This window comes from Patiria miniata, unplaced genomic scaffold, assembly GCF_015706575.1.
Source record: "Patiria miniata isolate m_02_andy unplaced genomic scaffold, ASM1570657v1 HiC_scaffold_19, whole genome shotgun sequence".
NCBI classification, from domain to species: domain Eukaryota; kingdom Metazoa; phylum Echinodermata; class Asteroidea; order Valvatida; family Asterinidae; genus Patiria; species Patiria miniata.
Genome location: NW_024037057.1, coordinates 12,614,367 through 12,637,284, shown reverse-complemented (window position 1 = coordinate 12,637,284; position 22,918 = coordinate 12,614,367). Strand labels below are relative to the sequence as shown.

The 22,918-nt window shown below is 40.4% G+C and overlaps 1 protein-coding gene across 1 annotated transcript; it reads right to left on the bottom strand.

The window, feature by feature from the left end:
• Positions 1 to 10,924: 10,924 nt before the first annotated feature.
• LOC119725435 (putative ferric-chelate reductase 1) lies at positions 10,925 to 15,654 on the bottom strand. Its single transcript, XM_038196841.1, has 2 exons — positions 15,447 to 15,654; positions 10,925 to 11,094 (listed from the first exon to the last, which is right to left on the bottom strand). Exons 1-2 carry the CDS (start codon positions 15,649 to 15,651, stop codon positions 10,925 to 10,927), a joined length of 375 nt encoding a protein of 124 aa, XP_038052769.1. The 5' UTR covers positions 15,652 to 15,654.
• Between the last annotated feature and the right edge of the window lie 7,264 nt (positions 15,655 to 22,918).

Genomic DNA, 22,918 nt, shown 5'->3' with positions numbered 1-22,918 from the left:
TTGAATTGCCACTTGGGCACTCACCACGCCTTGTTCGGTTATTTTGCTTGAAAAACATAACTTAAAAAAGGAATAAAGCTAGAAATGTGTTGTCATGTGGACAAAAACAGCTGTTTCGGCTGTTTCAAAAAATCTGTAGCATGTGATGACGTCACATCCATGTGATGATGACACAGTGGTGTCACTTAAAAGTTCATTTATTAGTCATCCTGTTCAATACGTAACTATGAAATTACAATCAAATTGGACATAGAGTTCTGTATATATAGATATTTCAAAATACACCTCTAATATGACGTCGTCTTTGTCTGTGCCAGGTTTTAGGATTATCTGAATGCAGAAAATGTGGAATTGTGTACGTAGAAGAATATATAACAATAACAGATTAAATGATGACATCATTGTATATCGTCGCTTCATAATTTGTGTACTAGTATATTTATCTAACTTCACACCTACGTTGATGAATTACCCCTAATATCTATTTTTTTCAAATCGATTTGTTTTTATGACGTCGTGATGACGTCGAACAGTTTATTCACCAAATTATGTGCGAATTTCTATAACCTATGAGACCAATTGCAAAAGAATTACGAATTTAGCATTTTAGTTAGCAAGAAATATGTTAATTCGTCAACAACTTTACAATTCATATAAAACCACACGATGACGTCAACGTGACGTCACGTCAATTTTCACCTATGTTCCCCAGAAGTTTCAACCCGATTGGACGTGACATAAACCTCTCGTTGGGTGATCGTGCACAACGGGATCGCCGCTTTAGATTTGTTCGATTAAATCTTTGTTTCTTTCTTTCCATTTTTGTTTTCAGGACTCGAATTCTCCGTGGATTTTCTTCTCGAGGGTTTATGATATAAACTTGTAAATTTGAACAGACATTATCCGTGATCCAAAGGTGTGCATATTTGCTTGAACGTCTTTCACCTATAACTCTTGAACAACTCTTTTCCACATCTTCCTTGTAGAAAAGCCTTATTTGTTTTTCTTATTGTTTCTTTTTTTTCTTGTTCTATCCCAAATCCCATGGAATTTGAACATGAAGTTTCAAAGTGGCACTTTGGACATTTTACATGTTGAGATCTCGATCAAACTTACACAATCAAAGACCATATAGCAAAGATTGGTCGCGTAGATGGACGTAATGATGACGTTATCAAGTTGTTTTATTGATTTATCTTTTTTTTAAATCTCATCCGCATATCTAACAAACAAAACATGCTCGAGTCTAGCATTTTGAAAAAAGTGTGTGACGCCATCATGACATCATCAACAATACGATTTTAAATGCATAAAAGAAAAGGTTCGATTGTTATGAAACTTGATGGGTAAGCAGATACTATAACTAGTATGCAATTTCCCAAGTGATGTCGGGATGACGTCATCAACAGAATTTTGTATTAATTTTTCCAGCTTTTCTACACTTTTTCTACTAGCAATTTTTGACATAACCAGCAATTTGATTGACTTTAAAATCTAGGTACAGAAAAAGATCCTGTTATGTTGGTCCTAAATACATGGCATCATGATGAAGTCACCAAGGGTCATGTGATGTCATCAAGAAGGTGCATAATTTAAAGACCTATATCTAGAGAACTACAAGTCTGATTGGGTTGAAACTCGTATGTTCATAAACATGGGATGTTATGGATGACAATTGAAATGACGTCATGATGACGTTATCATGTGTTTTTATACGGATTTTTTGGAATATTGGAGTTTGTCACGGTATCTCAAATACGCAAGTTACTAACTTCCAAAAATTCCTTTTGTAATAGGTTAAGTAGGTCATGGATGTACGCAAAAAAAATTAATTGATACGCGAAGTCATCATGAAGTCATCAAAATAATATTGTTAAAACACATTTAAGGGAATGCTCGATCATATTCAGACCTGGTTGGTAGTTAGATAATGTCAATGTTATTCAATGTATTTGAAATGACGTCACGAGGATGTCATGAGTTTCTTTTTCGAATTTTTAAGTTTTTAAATTTGAAAGGTTTGATTTTGAAACTGTTCATAATTATAATGCAGAAAAGCCGTATGTTCTGTTTCAAATGTTACTTGGATCTCAAGCCTTGCACCAGCCCTATCAACCTCAACATTTCTTCGTTTGAATGTGCCCTGATCAGTGATCACAAAAAATCAATCATATTTGTGTTGATATACAGACCACCACCCTCTAAGGCTAACAACCTGAGACCTGCAACATTTCTGACTGAATTTGATTCATTCATCAGTGAATTATCCACCATGTCGGCCAAACTTGTGGTAACTGGTGATTTTAATGTCCACATTGATAACCTGAACAAACCAGAAACCAACAGATTCATCACATCCATCTCAAGTGTGGGTCTTCGGCAATTTGTGGAATCGCCCACTCATAGACTTGGCCATACACTTGACCTTGTCTTGGCTCGACCTGAAGATGACTTAGTAGTAAACTGTAGGGTGATAGACAATACCATGTCTGATCACTGTGCTGTACATTTTGAACTCAATCGCCCAAAACCCACTCCGTGTAAGACTCGCACTACAACTCGTAACTTTCAATCTGTTGATATGGAAGCTCTAGCAGATGCTTTCAGCGACCAGCTCAAACCCTTGCTGCTCCTCCAAGATGTTGACGACCAGGCCCAGTTCTTCAGTGACACTGTCAGCAAGATTCTTGATGATTTTGCCCCAGTTTGTACTCGCATCCGTGTCAATCGACATAAGATGCCGTGGTACAATGATGCAATTCATCAAGCTAGACGTGTAAGGAGGAGACTGGAGCGCCAATGGCGGAAGACCAAGCTACCTGCTGACCGTGTAGCATTTAACACCCAATTAATTGTTGTCAAAGATCTTATTAATGTTGCCAAACAAGTATTTTCTGTAGTAAGTTATCTCATTGTAATGCCAAGGACATGTACAAGACGGTTCACACTTTGTTAAATACACCCACTAGTACGTTTCTATCCGGTGATAAGTTTATTATGGCTAATAATTTTGCCAAACATTTTGTTAACAAGGTTATTGATATTAGGCATGGTATCCAGAACAGCATGGCCCCGTCCCCACCTGTCCGTGTTATTGTTCCAGAAACAGTTGCCAGTGTTAACACTCTCTCTTTTTTTACTCCTACTCATACAGAGGAGGTCATCCAAATCATAAAAGATTCTCCCAACAAGTCTTGTGCTCTGGATACCTTGCAGACCTGGTTACTTAAGGCCAATGTCAACTGCATTGCTCCAATGCTGGCTAACATCATTAATAATTCGTTGTCCTTGGGCAGATTTCCGAACTGCTTCCGTCAAGCCATTGTTACACCTATCCTCAAAAAACCAACTCTTGACCATAATGATTTGAAAAATTACCGTCCTATTTCCAATACCTCATTCTTGTCTAAATTACTGGAGAAAATTGTTCACAAAAGACTTACTGAACATGTTGCCCATAACAATTTAGAAGTCCCACTCCAATCTGCTTGCAAATGTAATCATAGCACAGAAACAGCCCTTCTCCGTGTACAAAATGACATTCTCCGAGTCACTGACAACAAGAAAGTGGTTTTGCTGGTCATGCTTGACCTGTCATCTGCATTCAACACTTTATATCATGAAATACTCCTTGATAGGTTGTGCAAAGTGTTCGGGGTCCGCGACATGCCCTTATCCTGGTTCACCAGTTACCTTTGTGATCGCAGATACCGCGTCCGGGTTGATGGTACCATGTCTGATGAATCTAGGGTAGCTTTTGGTGTACCCCAAGGGTCTGTATTCGGGCCTGCACTTTTCACATATTACATAAAACCTGTTGCTAATATCATTGAGCACTTCAATTTACAATATCACATTTATGCAGACGACATACAGCTTTACACTTATTTCAACCCAGCTATTCCTGGTGATTCTGCAATTGCTCTTGAAAACCTCTCCAAATGCATTTCCCAAATACATGACTGGATGGCCACTAATATGCTTAAACTCAACAGTGACAAAACTTAGTTTTTTGTAGCAGCCTCTCCACGTGTACTAAACAAGCTAGACGACACTCTCATGCTTAACGCTGGTCCAATGAGCATTTCACCTTCTCGCACTGTAAAAAACTTGGGCTTTATATTTGACTCGTCATTTGCTATGTCCAACCATGTCTCTTCCATCTCTAGATCAATTAATTTTCACTTACGTAACCTCTGGCGAATTCGTAAATTCATCGATGACAACACATGTCACCATGTTGTTCGTACATTTATAACATCCCGGCTTGATTACTGCAATTCTCTTCTATTTGGTATAACTCAAGGTGAAAAACATAGACTACAAAAAATCCAAAACCGTGCTGCATCCACTGTGGATGCTACTTCTCTCATCACCAATCTTCACTGGTAACCTATCCAGCAGCGTATATCAATCAAAGTTCTTCTGATGGTTTACAAGTGCCTACATGGTATTGCTCCTCCTTACTTGTGTGACTTACTCACTCTGTATCAACCAGGCAGACCGGGATTAAGATCTCCCAATGATAAACCTCTCCTCTCTATTCCTACAGGTTCAAAATCCCTTGGAGACAAATCTTTTTCAATAGCAGGCCCCAAATTATGGAACACTATTCCCATCAACATCAGGGACGCCCATCTCTCACCATTTTCAAGAAACGTCTTAAAAGTTTCTTATTCATAACATCCTAGTCCTCTCTTGTACAGCGCTTTGTTCTATTTTGTAAAAGCGCTTTATAAATACTTTATTATTATTATTATTCTGTTTATCGAACAGATTTTGTGTTTTTCTTATTGTTTTATCCTAAATCCTATAGATTTTGTCCATGTTTTATTCTCTTTTGGCACTTTGAGCATAAAGCATATACCTTAGAAACTTATCATAGGCAAAGACCATATATCAAAGATGGTCCGCAAAGATAGACGTCACGATGACTCATCAAAGCTCACGTAACGACATCTTAAAGATGCACATTTTAAGGTCCTACGTCTAGATAACTGGACGTCCGGTTGGGTTCAAAGTGGGTATGTAGCCACATCGCATATCGGGATGTGTTAAAATTTAAATTGAGGTGACGTTATTAGACGTCATTATGTTTTTTTGTTGGCTTGTTTTTGAGCTATTAAGCCATATGGTCCAGAAAGAATTGACATGAAAAATGCTCAACCCTGACAAGTCCGTACCAGAGGTTTATTGCCATTTCTCTTCAATTCCCCAATTTTATGGCTCTCACAACTCTCTAATATAGAATATTTTAAGGGTATAACTTTTATTCATGAGCTCGGCAGATGGGCTTAGGCCTATTTACAGGTGTGCACCTCGCAACTCTCTCAATGGTTGCAGACCAGTAAATAAACTGTTCAATGACAAATGCCCGCACTTCAGAAATTAAAAAAAAAAATACTCACCACTCTCCAAGGTGTTCGAAACACATCAAATTAAAGCTTATTTCATCATCTTTCATTTTCTTTTCAATTTTTTGGGGAGTTAACTGATGATTTTTAGTAAAAATTTCCATCCGAAGATGATCATCCCATAAAATAGTCCTGAAGCCCATCGCCATTTTGAAAAATGATGCCTACAATCCACTGCAAAATAAAGCGCTTTTAAGGCCCCTTGCACAGAACTACAAGCTCACAGTCCTGTGCACGGCTTCCACCCTAATTTTTTTACAAGCGCTCAAGTTCATGACCCACACGTGCTCAAATACTGAAGATTTTGAGGGCATGCACATCCATGATTTGGCCGGCGTAGGCTGCCCCACCCCCCACTAGGTCACGTCTCCTGAAAAACCACTGTAGTGGAATATAAAGCGCATGCGTACCGCTATTTTAAAAACGAACGATGGACGACGCCATTTTGGAACTGCAGGTCGCAGACCGGTAAATAAACTGCCATAGACCCCAGAGATAAATGTCGTAACTTCAAAAATTCAGGAAAAATACTCACAACTCTCCAAGGTGTTCGAGACACCATCAAATTTAAGCTTATTTCATCATATTTTATTTTTCTTCATCTTGTGGGGGTAAAGTTATGACTTTTGGAAGAAATTTCCATTCGAAGATGATCACCCTACACTCCATGGCAAAATAGAGCGCTTTTAGGGCCCCAGTTTCATCCAAATTGCACAGAGCTCACAGTCCTGTACACGGCTTCCACCCTTATTTTCTACGAGCCCTCAAGTTCATGGCCCACAATATGCTACCAAAAAATTGAAGATTTTGAGGGCATGCAAATCGTGATTTGGCCGGCGTAGGTAATTATGGGCCTATTTATTGGTCTGCAACCTAGCGCCACCTATTGTCGGATGATGTTTTCAACCGTCGCCCCATTTGGTGATTATCACAATAGTATTAACAATCTTTCAATAGACCGACACATAATTTGTCAACTAAATAAAGTAGTTAGGCTAAAAAATAATAATAGGGCGACATTAATAATAATAATGATCTTAATGAATGCTTCCTTCACTGAAATTAATTTAAAAATATGTTTTAAATGCGACAGAATACAAGATGCGACAAGATGCGAAACGATGCGAGAAGGAAATGGCCGAGGAGGGGCAGGGAGAGGGGTGAGGGGGGGGGAAGGGAAGATGAACACTTGACAAAAGAGAGGAAATAGATGGACAGAAAACAAGCACAAGATCACGGCGACAGTTCAAATTTCATCGACATGTAACATGTGACGTACATGGCATGTGATTACGACATGACGACATCAATTCAAATTTCACGAATAACACATCATACATGGCATGTGATGATGTCACCATGCCGTCACTTAATTGTCATCTATAGCACGTCCCAGTATCAGTACATATCGAGTTACAACAAAATTGGGCCCCTTTTTTTGTTAGATAAGGGCTCAGACAAATGCCCCTTTAATGTGACGTCACATGACTTGTGATGACGTCATGATGACGTCACTTACATTTTCATCGTCCCAGAATGAGTACACATCAAGTTACGACTTAGTCAGACTTGCTGTACTTGAGAGAATCAAGTCATAGAAAAATTACCCTTTTAATGTGACGTCATGATGACGTCACTTGAATTTTTATCTATAACACATCCCAGTATAGGCACATATAATGTTACAACCAAATCGGACCGATTGTTCTTAAAAATATGTCCCTGTCACACAGAGAAAAATTCACATTGAATGTGACGTAACTTGACACCTGATGGCGTCAGGATTACGAATTTCTTCTTGAATAACCTGTGAGTGGCGGTTTATGTGTGTATTAAGTCTGAAGTCGATCGGATTTACTGTAGTGCCAAATTGTATTGGTGGAAGAAAAACGTTTACAACCCCATGGAGATGAGTCTGAAAAAGAATAAGAATAAAAAAATCGAAAACAATAGCTGTTTCAGCTGAGTAGCCGAAACAGATAAAAAATCTTAACAAGAACAATAGCTGTTTCGGCTGAGTTGCCGTAACAACTAATTTTACGACTGTGCGTGAACGCTATGACAAGAGCAAAAAACTTACGCTGCTGTGTGGTGGGTTCTGTCGAAGCGCCCTCATCGGTGACCGGGCTCACCTGGGCAGACTTGACACTGGTGTAAAAGTAGCTGCGGTCAGGAACCCCTTTCACAATGGTTGCCCTAGCCAGAGAGATTATAAAGAGATCATGGCATGAACTTAACACTGAAAGATTTATTTTGGGTGCAAATTTCCACTCTTCTAAAATGATTTTGTTTAAAAGCACTGTTGGTAAAGTGCATTTTTTTTAAACACTTACAATGTGTCACGCCTTCCTGACAACTGAGGGCGCTGTTACTGTAATGTCATATAATGCACACACCCTTCAGTTTAGGAGTTTTCTGCTCAAATTGTGAACACAAACATTTGCTCATTAAAAGCACCGATGTAATTTTGTGTAATGTTGGTGAGTACTATAATGCAACGTCATTTGGATGCGCTACAAAATACATTGTGAATTTGTTTTTAATAACCAATATCTATGGTTAAACAGTTTTTAATCAAATACCATGGCAACCATAATCAGTCATTATATTTTTAAACAGTCAGAACATTATTGTTACGTCTACGTATATTTATATTGGCAATTAGTTCGAAGTCGCTATGTCCAACTTTCTGTCATCCTGTGGCAGGCTTTCGAAGAAGGGTGCGTGTTCTCCGTGTACTTTTTCTGATAACAGACAGGTTAATCCAACTGGTTCTCTTCAGAACCACACATACTCACAAAAGAGATATTTCCACATGGTGTTACCGCAAACCTCTCACTTACTTAACAGGCAAATTGTGAAAGTAGTGTTCTCTTCTACTTAAAAACCCATCTTTTAAAACAGTATTTCTTGATTACTTAATTGCAGGCGCAGATCCAGAGGGAGGGGGGTCGACCCCCCTGCTTTGACACAAACAAGCATAACAATTATAGTAATAATAATTATGTCCGACTGTCCGCAACAATCGGACATAAAAACGCTTACGGGCCTGACCCCCCCCCCCTCACTCCTAATTGCCAGAATTCCTTGATCTGCGCCTGAATTGTTAGTATTTTTAACTAATTGCTTTTGTTTCATGACTTTTTATCTGAATGTCTTTCTTGCGAATCTGTGGATGTGTAATTGTACAGCGATTTGTGATGTCTTTGTGACGCGGAAAGCGTTTTTTATATTATTATTAGTATTATAATTATTGTTTTAAACACTTTTTTTAACGGTTTTTCACTGAAGACAAAAAAAACACACTATAACGCGAAAAAATGTATAAACAGAATGAGAAACTAACTAGCATAACAGCACCGTGTCTTTCCCACTAAAAGTGGATAAGAAACGTGGCCATCGGCATCACACAGCAGTCTCGTCTTTCCGCATAGTGAACTAATAAGACACTTGTTGAGCCCAAGTGTTGCTTGCCTTGGTCAGATATTAGAATATCGTGATCAATTAAGGTGAAAATAAAAAGCCAGAGTTGTTTGGTTCTTACTTGAACTCGATCGGTCCTTCGTCAAGAGCCGGGGCGTTCCAAATCCCAACGACTGAGGATTTTGCAATATTGTTGGAATGTCCCCAAGCGGACTGAAAAAAATGACAAAACAAATATTATGATAATTCGGAGGAAAATCTTCTTCTATGGCATATATAGGATCCTTGCATTTAGGCCAAAAGTAACCAACCGAATTATCAAAAATCTGGTGACTGCTCTATGTTCCGACACCCCTATGCTCCGACAAACTGCACATACGATTGTGTTACTCCCGGTTAGGGTCAGGGTTATGGTTAGGAATAGGAATATGTGCAGTCGGAACATAGGGGTGTCGGAACATAGAGGTGTAACCCAAAAATCTTACACAGATTCAAGATTTCAGGAAACTCTTCCGTCCAGGTTGATGTCATTTAGAAGAAATCAAGGGGTATACCTGATTTCCGACAATCAGTCCATTGACTGATTTTGGAATAAAGAGTGATGTTGACGAAACCGTGTTTCGTGATCAAAAGGTTGTGCATGGTTTTCCCCTTCTTTTCGAAAAGTCAGAGCTGAACCTTCCTCTTCAGATGTTGAGTGTTGTGTTTATTGGAACGAACAAAATATGCATGAATGCAGATGCATTTCTGCTACACGTATTTGCCTTTAGGTGGCACTCGCTGTCCTACGGAAGCGATCAGAATACAAGTACTTTTTCGGTCCAATTACATGTCAACTTTACTCAAAATAATAATAACCAGTTCTTATATACAAAAAGATGTAAACACACATGCGTGTCTTTCGAGCTGAAAATTCAGAAACCCCAGTCACACTAGCAATAATCCAACAAGACTTCCACACGGGTACAGCGCTCTAAAGTGGTAAAATGTAGCCCTGGCTGGCGGCACAAGGGTTGAGAGGCTCTACTCGGGTACTTATCCAAAATCTACAGCCGAACCGCGTGTGCAATTTTGGACCAGTGTTGGTATCAACAGGTGCGGGTGAGACGACACAGGGTGGTCAAAGAAAAATCGGTACGCTCTTTCAGACGCAGATTTCTTGGAATTGGGTAGACTTGTTAAAAATGTGTAACGATATTCCTAAACTACAGCATCTTCGTGGTATATGGTGCAAACAGTGCTGAAAATAAAGCCTAAATTAAGAAATGGCAATGATTTAAAGAAGAATTGTTCAAAAAGCATTTGTCCACACACAACTCTATGAGATATGGTCAACACAATAGTACTGCGAACACAAATAACTGCAACAATTGTAATTATAGGTTTACATGACTGCCATAGATCTGGACAAACTAGTTTTTGACAATTCTTCTGTAGATGGCCACTATTTCTTAACCTGAGCTTTATTTGCAACGACGTTTTCACCATATACGACCAAGATCTTTTAGTTTGGGAATACCGTGGAACAATTTCAACATGTCTCTTCAATTTGGGCGATTCACAATGCAGTGCACCACCAGAAGTTTGCCACGGAGAGTTCATTTTTCCGAGTGCGTGCACTGTCGGAGATGGTTGACAAATCGCAGCGCGGGACATTACAATTTTTTTCAGGTCAGTATATATAGTTTCGTAAGCGTATGATTCGAGTATCTAGCAGTTTGGCAGCAGAACAATGCCCAAATCTATAACAAATTAGCTTAAGTTGTCTATTGACACTCATTCAAATGGGCCATGTTTTGTCGACCGTAAACTTGACAAATGGACCCTTGCAAACTCTTAGTGGCGCACTGCATTGTGGATCGCCCGAATTTTGAGAAATCTGCCTTTGAAAAAGTGTAAACTTTTTGAACCACCCTGTTAAGTGTGAAAAGGCCGATATGGTCTGATGCCGTACGATTAAGGAGTTTTTGTTGGCCGAATAAATAATTATAATAATAATAATAATAAAATCTCGTGCAGAACAATGTTATACAAGTGCTACTGAGTAAACATGAGCTTGAATAGTTGGAAAAAAAGAACATGACTATTTACACTGGATTCCTTACATGTGCTACATTGTGGCAGAAGAGAAGCTGGGTGGTTGCAGGAGCACTGGAGAATGTTCCCACGGCAACCTCGTTGTCTCGAGCTGGATCGGCCCGTCGAGCCTGAATGAAAAATCCTTTGAACTGGTTGCCGCCTAGTCCACGGATTGTTACTATGGTAACAATGAAACAACATTCGGGCATGTCATTAAAGCGGTTGGCCTATGCGTTCTCTTGGCATTGAAAAGTACCATAATGTTGTATTGACTGTGCTATTTGCAAGCATTTTTTTTGTAGAAATATAAGTTATTCATATTCAATGTGTAATTGAACGAAAACCTGACCAGCTTTTAATATTTCGTTATTGTTTCATATAACTTCACAAAATACGATGTATTTGAGTTCCAATGATCATTCAGTTTACGATAGGGGCGGATATCTTGCCTTCAGAAGGGGGTTGATAGGAATGGAGGGTAGAGCAAAGGTGTGGGGAAGGCACACCCTCTGTGGGGGAGGGGGGGGGCGGAGATTGCCGCTGGAAGTAATTCATTCAGATGTACATTTTTGTCTTATGTCTGGAAAATATCAATCAAGACTGTTCTGAATGCTTGAGTAACAGACTGACCGACTGACTCACGGACCGAGTCATCACTGAGTCCAATATACAATATCCAACTAAAACACCAACACGGTCTACGGGGAAAAACATACATGATAGATGATAAAAACTTATAATGAATGGTGAATATATCCAATATCAAAGTACTTTACTGTTTCAGTAATAACCAAAGAAGCTTCCAGTTATACACTGGACAATAATGGTAGGAACTATTATTAGTCTGGTTCCCTGACGTAAGTCAGGTAACGCACCGTTACGTCAAAAAATAGAGCATGAGGCAGCAAAGCCCAGCCCTCGTCTGAATAAATACCCAGTGCACCATGTCTAAATGATGACGTAAATAAATAGACTGCCATATACCTCAATGCTATAACGCGGCCTTCCTAAAATTATTAAAAATACTCACAACTCCCCGGGTGTTTGAGACAACATCTTATTTCATCATCTTTTATTTTAAGTTAATTTTTTGTTCTTTTATCCCATGACTTTTGGGGAAAAAATTCCATCCAAAGATGATATAATGAGTCCTGAATCTCATCGCCATTTCATCATCTTTTATTTTAAGTTCAATTTTTGTTCTTTTATCCCATGACTTTTGGGGAAAAAATTCCATCCAAAGATGATATAATGAGTCCTGAATCTCATCGCCATTTTGAAAATGGACGCCTACACTCCATTGCAAAATAGAATCATTTTTGGGCCTAATTTCATCCAACTTTTGCACAAATACGAGCTCGCACTCCTCTGCACGGCTTCCACCCTTCTTTTATAACAAATCCTTAAGTTCACGGCCTTCAAAATGCTCTTATACTGGAGAAGTTAGGACGTGCCAAACGTGATTTGGCCGGTCGCGTAGGCCATGTAGGGCCTATTTACTGGTCTGCACCCTTAAATGAAGCAAAGTTTGGCAATTTTTCCCAAAAATGATTTGTATTTTTTGAGGAAGGACCCATAACTTATTTATTTTATAAAAAAATGGGGGAACAACTCGAGTTTAATACGAGGCCTGAGAATAAGCCTCCAAGTGCACCTGCCCTGCTGTAGGGCGCCCCCACCAGAATTAATCGAGTTCCAGCTAATTCCAAACCCCAAATCACCCTTTTTATTTCTCTCGAACTTGATTGAATCGGCTAAAGGCCTATTTGAGAGTATTCGATGCGAAACCGCCGTTGTTAACCCCGTTGAAATGCTGATGCCCCCTCCAGGTCACGCCCACTGAAACACCACTGTCTCAGCGTGTACATGTAAAGCGCATGCGCGGCCCTTACAGAAATCTCCCATGTAATTCCCATGGGAATTGCATGGTGAATAAGCCATTTGCGAGTTAAATTTGAATAAAATCTGGAACGCTGACTTAATCCAATGCTTTGCACATTTTAACTTTGCATTCTCCCGACCAAAGAGACTGTTACTACATCACGTGATTCGGGGCAAGCCTTATGCTAGCAACACCCAGCTCTGGCATGGTCTGGTGTCTTTGTGACATTCTCACCCATTGTGAGTGATGTATTGATGCTGAGCGTCTCTTACGTAACTATGCAAGAGCTTGCCCCGAATCATGTGATTAACAACAGTGTCTTTGGTCTGGAGAATTCAAAGTTAAAATGTGCCAAGCATTCTGAGTAAGTCAGTGTACCAGATGTTATTGAAATGTAAATCCCAAAGGGTATAGGTTACTCGCAAATGGCTTATTGGACACCATGTAGCATGGGATTTTTCCCATGGGAGTTTTCCCATTGGCTTTTTCCCATGGGAAATTTTGTATGCGTTTTTTCCCAGGTATGGTTGCCTTTCATTTCCCAAAAGTTTTATTTCTCCATGGTATTTTTCAATATCAACTTCCTTAATACATTTTAACCCTGTGTGTTACGTGCTATTCACTGAATAGGTAAAAACTCTGATAGGGGTTGTTCCATGTAAAAGGGGTGGCTTATGCACTCTAAGACCAAAGTCCACATTATTGCTCCCATACCACTTGTCAAGTTTGAACATGTTATCACAGTGTTCCCAATTTATTTTCTCATACATGTTTCCAACCATAATAACATGTGAATCAATATTATCCAAAGTTTGAACTTCACTTAACAGAAAAAATCAAAAATGTGCAATTACAACACTCGTTATTGTAAGCGATTCTCACAAAAAATGTCCTATGGTAGTCCCATGGTGTCCCATGGTGTTGATCCCATTGTGTTCAATTCGTGAACATCCACAGGAGTTTCCCATGGTCAGCTTAACAAATATAATTCTTGATAACCTCTATGACCACAAGGGAAATATTTTTGATTGAATTCAAATGTACAGCTAGGCGAATAAGTAATTAAATCAAAGAAAGGTTTGGCTATAACTTCGGAGTGCAATTGGGTCTATGATGGTTTTCCATGGCACATGCATGTTCTCCAGTATAACCCGGCAGTGTCCCCGTGCTGCCTTTTAAATCTCCATGGTGTTCCCATTGTATCCATAATTTATATCACCCACATTATGTTGTTCCCATGGCGTCCGAATCCTCATGGTGTACCCATGTGTCCAAAATCCCCATGATGTTCCTATGGTGTCCAGTAAATCCCCATGGTGTTCCCATGGTGACATACAATCCCAATGATGTTCCCATGGTGTCCATAAAATCCCCAAGGTGTTTCCATGGTGTCCATAAAATCGCCATGGTGTTCCCATGGTGTCCATAAATTTCCATGGTGTTCCCATGGTGTTCATTAATTCCACATGGTGTTCCCATGATGTCCATAAAATCCTCATGGTGTTCCCATGGTGTCCGTAAAATCCCCATGGTGTTCCCATGGAGCTCGGAAAATCCCCATAATGTTCCCATGTTGTCCATGCAATCTCCATGGTGTTCCCATGGGTTTTCCCATGATGAGCAAAAATCTCCCATGGTGATCATTTTAACTTACATGGTCTTCTTGATGACCCCTTGGGTTTCTCATGGGGTCCCATGGGAATCCCATGGGACCCCATGGGAATCCTATGGGATGCTCATGGGACATTTCTGTAAGGGGGGGGGGGCATTGTGCCAACCCCGGCCACCCGGGGTGCACCCAAGCAAATACATTCCCATAGACACCAGTGTTAAATCCACATACTTCAAATTTCCTATACAAATATTCAAAACTCTCACAGGTGTTCAGGCTAAACAAGTATATACAGTTACTTTAGGGCCTAATTTCATCCAAATGTCACACGAACACGAGCTCGCAACTCTGCACGGCCGGTGTGACAGGTAATTCTGTCCCCCTGGTAAATGTCCCCCGGACACATTTACCGGCTCGTTACCCGATGATTTTGTCCGGGGGACACTTTCACCTAGGTAGATTTATCCCCCTCCAGGTATAAATGTCCCCCCTGCCCAGCGGTGAAAGTGTCCTGTGTCCCCATGCAGTGTGTACTGAGAGCAGCAGCGTAGCAATAGGAAATGTCGTTACGCGCTATGATGGGAGCACAGACCAATCCAAGTAGGTGTTGTCAATGAGGCGAGGGCCATCGCCATGCATCGCCGCTGAATTGACCTATCGCGGTAGAATCGCAATAGATTTCACCGTACCGTAAATAGTTGTATATTCATGAAGGGCAGACTGAGAGTCCAAAATGTATACCTTGTAGTGAATTCATAAAAACATTAAAGAGAGGGCCACAAAAACCTGGGGGACAGAATTACCTGGAGGGGGACAGAATTAACGGGCCGGGAGGACACTTTTACCTAGGTAATTCTGTCCCCCGGACAGTCTAACCAGGGGACAGAATTACCATCCACACCGGCGTCCACCATTTTTTTTTTTACAAATCGTTAACTTCACGGCCCTCAAAATGCTCTAACACCGGAGAATTTGAGGGCATGCAAATAGTGATTTGGCGGGCGTAGGCAAATTGGGCCTGGTCTGCACCACGTACCTGTCAATGAACCATTCGGAGTGTACTCGCTAGATGAGGTATCGATAGCGTAGGGAGGATTGTCTTGGTCGGTGGCCATACTAACCCCACCGTTGTGACCGGTCGGTATCATGTCGGTGCACAAGCTCGGATTGCTTGACCCCGGTGGTCCTGCGCTGTTGCCGAGGGCGGCCGGCACCAGACACACAAGGATTGCGAAGATCATCCTTGATTTCTGAAACGAGGTTAATGTAACGCCCAAATTAAAACCAGGGGAAAATGGTATACGATCTGGCAGGAAGTTCTACATGTTGCGGTCGGTCGGTCGGTTTGTTGGTCGGTCAGTCTGTCTGTCCGCCCCCCCCCCCCAAAAAAAAATTACCAAAAATAATTTGACCAAAAATTTAGCAATTGACATGCCGTGGTATGGTCAAATAATTGCACTCCTGCCCAAAGTTTTCGGAAGACCTGCTTTGTTTCGACCGATGCGCATGCACGATTTTTTTGCATAATGGCTTTCCCCGGAACATTGACCAACAACGAGCCCACTGAGTTTCCCATAAAATATAACTTCCGAATTTAAATTTTCAACAACAAAAAAGCGAACAAAATAATTAAAACCTTAACTAAAAATGTCTGTAACGATTGGTAAAGTTGCTTAAAATGCAAAATTTTGTTAACGAAGGCAAAACATGTGCAGTAATGTTATAATTGTCATGGTATATGGCGCGCTATATACCGCGCTATATAGCACATTATATTTTATGGGAAACTAAGGGGGCTTATTTTGGTCAGTTTTGGGGACAGACTAGCGCGAAAGCGGTGTTAATCTCCTAGGTGCCGGTGAGAAAAAGTATGTAAATAAAAAAAGTTCATGGGCTTGAGATAAAAGAGCGAGAAACAATTCAACAGACAATGTTAATGACTAAGCATGCTGTGATTTTTTTCGGCCTCAAATTTCAACATGCATAACGTAATTTTTACAATAGGGGGGGGGGGCACCTCCGGGGAAAAAAAGATGACAATTTAAAATATTTCTCTACGAGTGGAACCCGGACCCCGCAGCATTCAAAACCACAGATTCGTGCGGCACGTTTTAGTAAAACCACTTTGACCGCCGTGAATTTTAAGCTATAGACCTTTCTTTTGTTTGTAAACATTGGCGCCATTTTATATGGGCTGCCGCAAGCGCATAAATTGAACCCGTGGTTGGCAACATATTTTTCCAAGAAAAAGTCACCATATTAAACGCCCTCAATACAAAATAAAAAGGTATGTTTAGGAATTATGTTGTAACATTGTTGACAATGTTGTATTTCCAACAATTAAATAATATTTTGGTGATTTGTAATAACTCTTCTTCATTTTTGCAGTGTTGGACCTTCCATAGTTTTGCAACCCGTGGTTGGCAAAAAATGCAGTTTGCCAACCAAGCGTAGAAATATCTACAAGAACTTTTTTCGAATCTTGTGACAATTCATTCGCTGTCTGGTCTTGTTTCCTGGTAAATTTTTATACAATTAAAGATCTACATATTCCGCACTTCCGCTTTGTATTGAGAATGAAGTAAATAGCCTTCACTTTACAATATTTTATTCAATGCTGTCCATTGCTTATTAATATCATCTGACGTCATGATGATGTCAGGGTTCATGTTCATACCCAGTTTCATTATAAAATACATTTTCAACCTTTGAAAAGAATTTCTATGGAGGCCCTGAAGGGACCTGAAAGACGTATATAATGTATTTTCACGACCATCGCAAAAACTTTTCACGACATCGCGCAAGTTTCGCTACATGAAATTCAAGTGAATTATTTTTTGTCGCGAATATTTTCCCACAACATAAAGCCCGGTTCATACTTGGCGCGAAAGCGAACGCGAATTTGTGACGTGATGGCAAGTATTTGCGCTGCGACTTCGTAAAAGTTGAACATGTTTCAACTCAAGCGAATTTCGCGGCGAATGTTTCATGACGTCAAGTAACCGAATTGATCACTTCCCCAACCCCACCCCGCATTTTGAACATCCAAAGGGAAACAAATAGTTAATGAAATAAAGCACGTTTACGATCAAGCAAATTGAGATAAACAATTGAAAAAAAACCAGATTGCAATTTCAAGATGAAAGAGCCAAAGGTAACAATTAAAAACATTAAACGAAAGATAAGTAAATATAGGTTTTCCCGGCCAATTTCCTGAAACGTTCATTCACTTCTGAAAATCGGTCATTAATTTTGTCTGAATTTGAATGCTCGTCTTTAATCCCATTTCAATTCAACTAAAGTTCAATCGTTTTCATTGTCCGTGCATTCGGTTTTGAGAAACAGACGGCCAATTACGTTTCCTGTGCATTCATTTACGTTAGCATACCTTTTCGCGCATAGTTCTGGAATACAATTTCGTGAATGTGAAATAAAAATTACGTTTTCCTCATTCAAAATAGCAGATTACATCACAGTAAACTAGAAGTGAAATAGAATGGTCAATGTTTGAAATCGCCCTCTAAGAGCGAGCAAGAAGTCTTGTAAACGAATCTGAATGAACATAAACGAAAGATGCTGCTCAATCACTTAATTGATTTAACTAAAATGGAATCGAACGCTCTAGTAGCGACAAAATATAAAACGCGTGTTCAGAGCAACTCTTAAATTCAGACGAAAATGAATGACCCATTTTCAGAATTGAATGAACATTTTAGGAAATTGGCCGGGAAAACCTATATATATGTAGGCCTATATGATAAATAAAGAAGGGAAAGGATCACCTATTACTAGTCCATGAGCCAGCAAATTTATTTCGAGGGAATAATTCTAATATGATTTTTTTTCACTGAGTGGAGAAAAATATGAAAATTACAGACAAATATGACAGACCTTCTAAAACGGTAACTTATGATTAGCTTTTTGAAACATTTTTACTGTAAGGGACCGTTCACAATTATCAACATTTTCACGAGCGTACAAACCGTACGCGGGGGGGGGGGGGTTAATGGCCGCCGTACGCTTTTTTTTTTTTTTTAAATGTCGATATGTTTTCTCGCCCGTTAATGCCCACCCAACGCTTTTTTCTTTTTAATGTCGATCTGTTTTCTCGCCCGTCGCCACAGCTGACAGCCGCAACCGATGCCGATCGAGCACTTGCCGAGCCGGTCGCGCCCCGCGCCAGGCCCCGCATTACATCCCATGAACGTATTGTGTACAGAATGCGCGGCATTGTCCTACACACGTACATGAAATGTACTGTATGTACATGTACATGTTCATGTACATGTACATGTATAGTCCGTATCCACTGCGTGTTTTTAACGGCCGGTGTCACATGAAAATCCGATTCCCATGAAAATCAGACCCCTTTTTCCCTTTTATTGGTTAATCCCTCGCACGTGACCGGTCATCTCCTCAAACGATCCTAAAAAAAGCATAGTATCGTACTCACGCGTGCGCAGTACTACCAATGAGTCAACATTTCATGGAGTCGGATATTCACGGTACACCGGTTGAACAACACCGGCACTAGCAAAAGTGGCGGACAATAAATATTCTAGCTGCGCTGTTGACTTGGATCAATTGTTGAAATTCCTCATTCGACAAGGATGTATTGTCCACAAGAATCCGACCAACAAATCCGACCTTGAAAAAGTGTACTCTTTGTACACTTGTGAAAATGTTGATAATTGTGAACGGCCCCTAAATGTGGCGTCACGACGAAGTCCGGTTCCCATGTGAACCTCAGCACCTAGACCAGCCAACCTTTCCCATTATGCAAGGGTTTATTTGAAAAAGATGGATTTTTTTATTAACGAAATACATGTATACCTTTTTTTTTCAAATTTGTTATGTTTTTCTGTCAAATATCTATGTTTGCAGAAATCTGCCAGAAATCGACAAAAAAAATCCATTTTGTCAAATTTTCTGTCAAACTCATTTTTTAACAAAAAATCTGTTAAATTTATAGCCGAAAATCGGCTAAAACGGTCACCCTGATGTAAAGTCCTAGTCTCGGTTCTCGACGATCCCTGTGTTTTTATTCGACGAGCGCAAAATCAACCCACCCAAAAACATTATCGCGAACCATCGCTGATCAGCCACGAACCGCTATCTCACATGACTCCGGAACCGCTATCACGGAGCGGTTCGTGTGTGATAGCGGGGCGTGACTGATTACAGTTCGCGCGTGGCTGACAGTTCGCTCGTACCCCCCGCCCTGCAAACAGGACGCTGCTCTGATGAATTCACCCTCTGATTGGTTGGATTTTGCGTGACCAGTGGCCTGCGTGATATCAAGGTCATGACTTTGCAAGGTTTGAAACGGCCGACTGATTCATTACTCTTTTATTCCAGTTTAGAGATGTTTTTTTCTCGTTGAAAAGCGTAAGAGTGTAGGAAATTCTGTAAACTTATCTGTAATTCCCGTCACTCGCTCGAGCTCCTTTTCGAATCACGAACGGACGGATTGCATTATGCAACGCTCAAAATTTTGTCCACATGGTCCCCAATGACACAGAAATCACATCCGGTATGGAATGTGCGCTATTCTATGGGAAGTTTTCGGATAGCATTTGCGCACATTGTCTAACTGCGGTCTTGAACAGCTGCAGCCAGATGCTTTATACATATAGTCCAGATTCCGCCTTGCTAAGCCCCATCCATTTCTTCGGAGTCCATGGCCCCAATGATCCCCCATCTGTACCGTGATGTGTGAATGGTCTGGACTGCTGGTGAATTGCTTACGTGTGGTCAGCAACAAATGATCAGAGGTCATTTTTTGCAAGTCCAAGTCAAGTCACAAGTCATTGTTTGCAAGTCCAAGTCAAGTCACAAGTCAAAGCTGGTATTTACAAGTCAAGTCACAAGTCACAAAAATAGCGACTCGAGTCCGACTCGAGTCCAAGTCACATGACTCGAGTCAGCAACTCTGTAAATGATCGGTTGCTTTCTCCATAAATCTGTAGTCCCACTTTTCATTTTTAATGAATCCTACATGTCTCCTGTACTTCTTATTTGTCGGCTATAAATTTAACAGATTTTTTGTTAAAAAATGAGTTTGACAGAAAATTTGACAAAATGGATTTTTTTTTTTGGGGTCGATTTCTGGCAGATTTCTGCAAACATAGATATTTGACAAAAAAACATAACAAATTTGAAAAAAAAGGTATAGATGTATTTCGTTAATAAAAAAAATCCATCTTTTTCAAATAAACCCTTGCATAATGGGAAAGGTTGGCTGGTCTAGGTGCTGAGGTTCACATGGGAACCGGACTTCGTCGTGACGCCACATTTAGGGGCCGTTCACAATTATCAACATTTTCACAAGTGTACAAAGAGTACACTTTTTCAAGGTCGGATTTGTTGGTCGGATTCTTGTGGACAATACATCCTTGTCGAATGAGGAATTTCAACAATTGATCCAAGTCAACAGCGCAGATAGAATATTTATTGTCCGCCACTTTTGCTAGTGCCGGTGTTGTTCAACCGGTGTAGCGTGAATATCCGACTCCATGAAATGTGGACTCATTGGTAGTACTGCGCACGCGTGAGTACGATACTATGCTATTTTTAGAATCGTTTGGGGAGAGTGACCTGTCACGTGCGAGGGATTAACCAATAAAAGGGAAAAAGGGGTCCGATTTTCATGGGAGTCGGATTTTCATGTGACACCGGCCGTTAAAAACACGCAGTGGATACGGACTATACATGTACATGTACATGTACATACAGTACATTTTCATGTACGAGTGTAGGACAATGCCGTGCATGCTGTACACACGTTCATGGGATGTAATGCGGGGCCTGGCGCGGGGCGCGACCGGATCGGCAAGTGCTCGATCGGCACGGTTGCGGCTGTCGGCTGTGGCGACGGGCGAGAAAACAGGTCGACATTTAAAAGAAAAAAGCGTTGGGCGGGCATTAACGGGCGAGAAAACATATCGACATTAAAAAGAAAAGAAAAGCGTACGGCGGCCATTAACCCCCTCCCTCCCCCCCCCCCCCCCCCCAGCGTACGGTTTGTACGCTCGTGAAAATGTTGATAATTGTGAACGGCCCTTACGGTAAAAATGTTTCAAAAAGCTAATCATAAGTTACCGTTTTAGAAGGTCTACCATATTTGTCTGTATTTTTCATATTTTTCTCCACTCAGTGAAAAAAAATCATATTAGAATTATTCCCTCGAAATAAATTTGCTGGCTCATGGACTAGTAATAGGTGATCCTTTCCCTTCTTTATTTATCATATAGGCCTACATATATATAGGTTTTCCCGGCCATTTTCCTAAAATGTTCATTCAATTCTGAAAATGGGTCATTCATTTTCGTCTGAATTTAAGAGTTGCTCTGAACACGCGTTTTATATTTTGTCGCTACTAGAGCGTTCGATTCCATTTTAGTTAAATCAATTAAGTGATTGAGCAGCATCTTTCGTTTATGTTCATTTAGATTCGTTTACAAGACTTCTTGCTCGCTCTTAGAGGGCGATTTCAAACATTGACCATTCTATTTCACTTTTAGTTTACTGTGATGTAATCTGCTATTTTGAATGAGGAAAACGTAATTTTTATTTCACATTCACGAAAATGTATTCCAGAACTCTGCGCGAAAAGGTATGCTTGTGTAAATGAATGCACAGGTAACGTAATTGGCCGTCTGTTTCTCAAAACCGAATGCACGGATATGAGATAGCCTATACAATGTGTAAATTTCTTTTCTTTTCTTTTTTCCTTTTTTTTTTTGGGGGGGGAATACGATTTCAAGGTAACAGCCTTCAGCGTCAGAAGAACGACTGCGATTGCTCATCAGGGTTGGGATGTGAGCTTGAAATGTTGATACTGATTGGCTAATATTGGCAGGGACATATAGCCATGAGTCATGAAACAGGTGCTGATAATTTTTTCTTTTCATAATGATATTTCAAGCTGCCAAAATGTAACAATATGCGGAAAAATGTACTTAATTTAGGACAGCCCCATAGCTTTGTACACAATCTATCTGGTTTGTCATCCATGGTCCTACTGCCAAGATGAATTGCGAATATCATAAAGTAGGTCATCCAATAAAGTGGTTATACAGTTCACTTTCTTCCTGTCCCTATTACATCTGACATCTATGATTTTATAATTCCAATGCACTTCTTATAATGCAGTCGTCCTCCAAAAGTGATCATAATCAACTCCCAAAAACTCCCGGTTCTAGGGGGGGGGGGGCGGCTGGGGGGGGGGGGGCTTTAGCCCCTCCAAAATCTTGTCTAGCCCCCCCCCCCAAATAAATTCCGTAAAAAAAAAAATGCATTAGCAAAAGAAGGATTGTGATGTACATGCGAACGGTCTCCCCCTAAAGAAATAGTCGTGACAAGGGTGCATTTGTAGTTGATTTTAGGATTTTATTGGCGCTCCCCATAGAAAAGATGGCATGAAGCCCCCCCCCCCCCCCCAACCTATTGATTTTCGGAGGCCTAAGTGTCTGGAGAAAATAATCGGTCTACATTTCAGCACGCCTC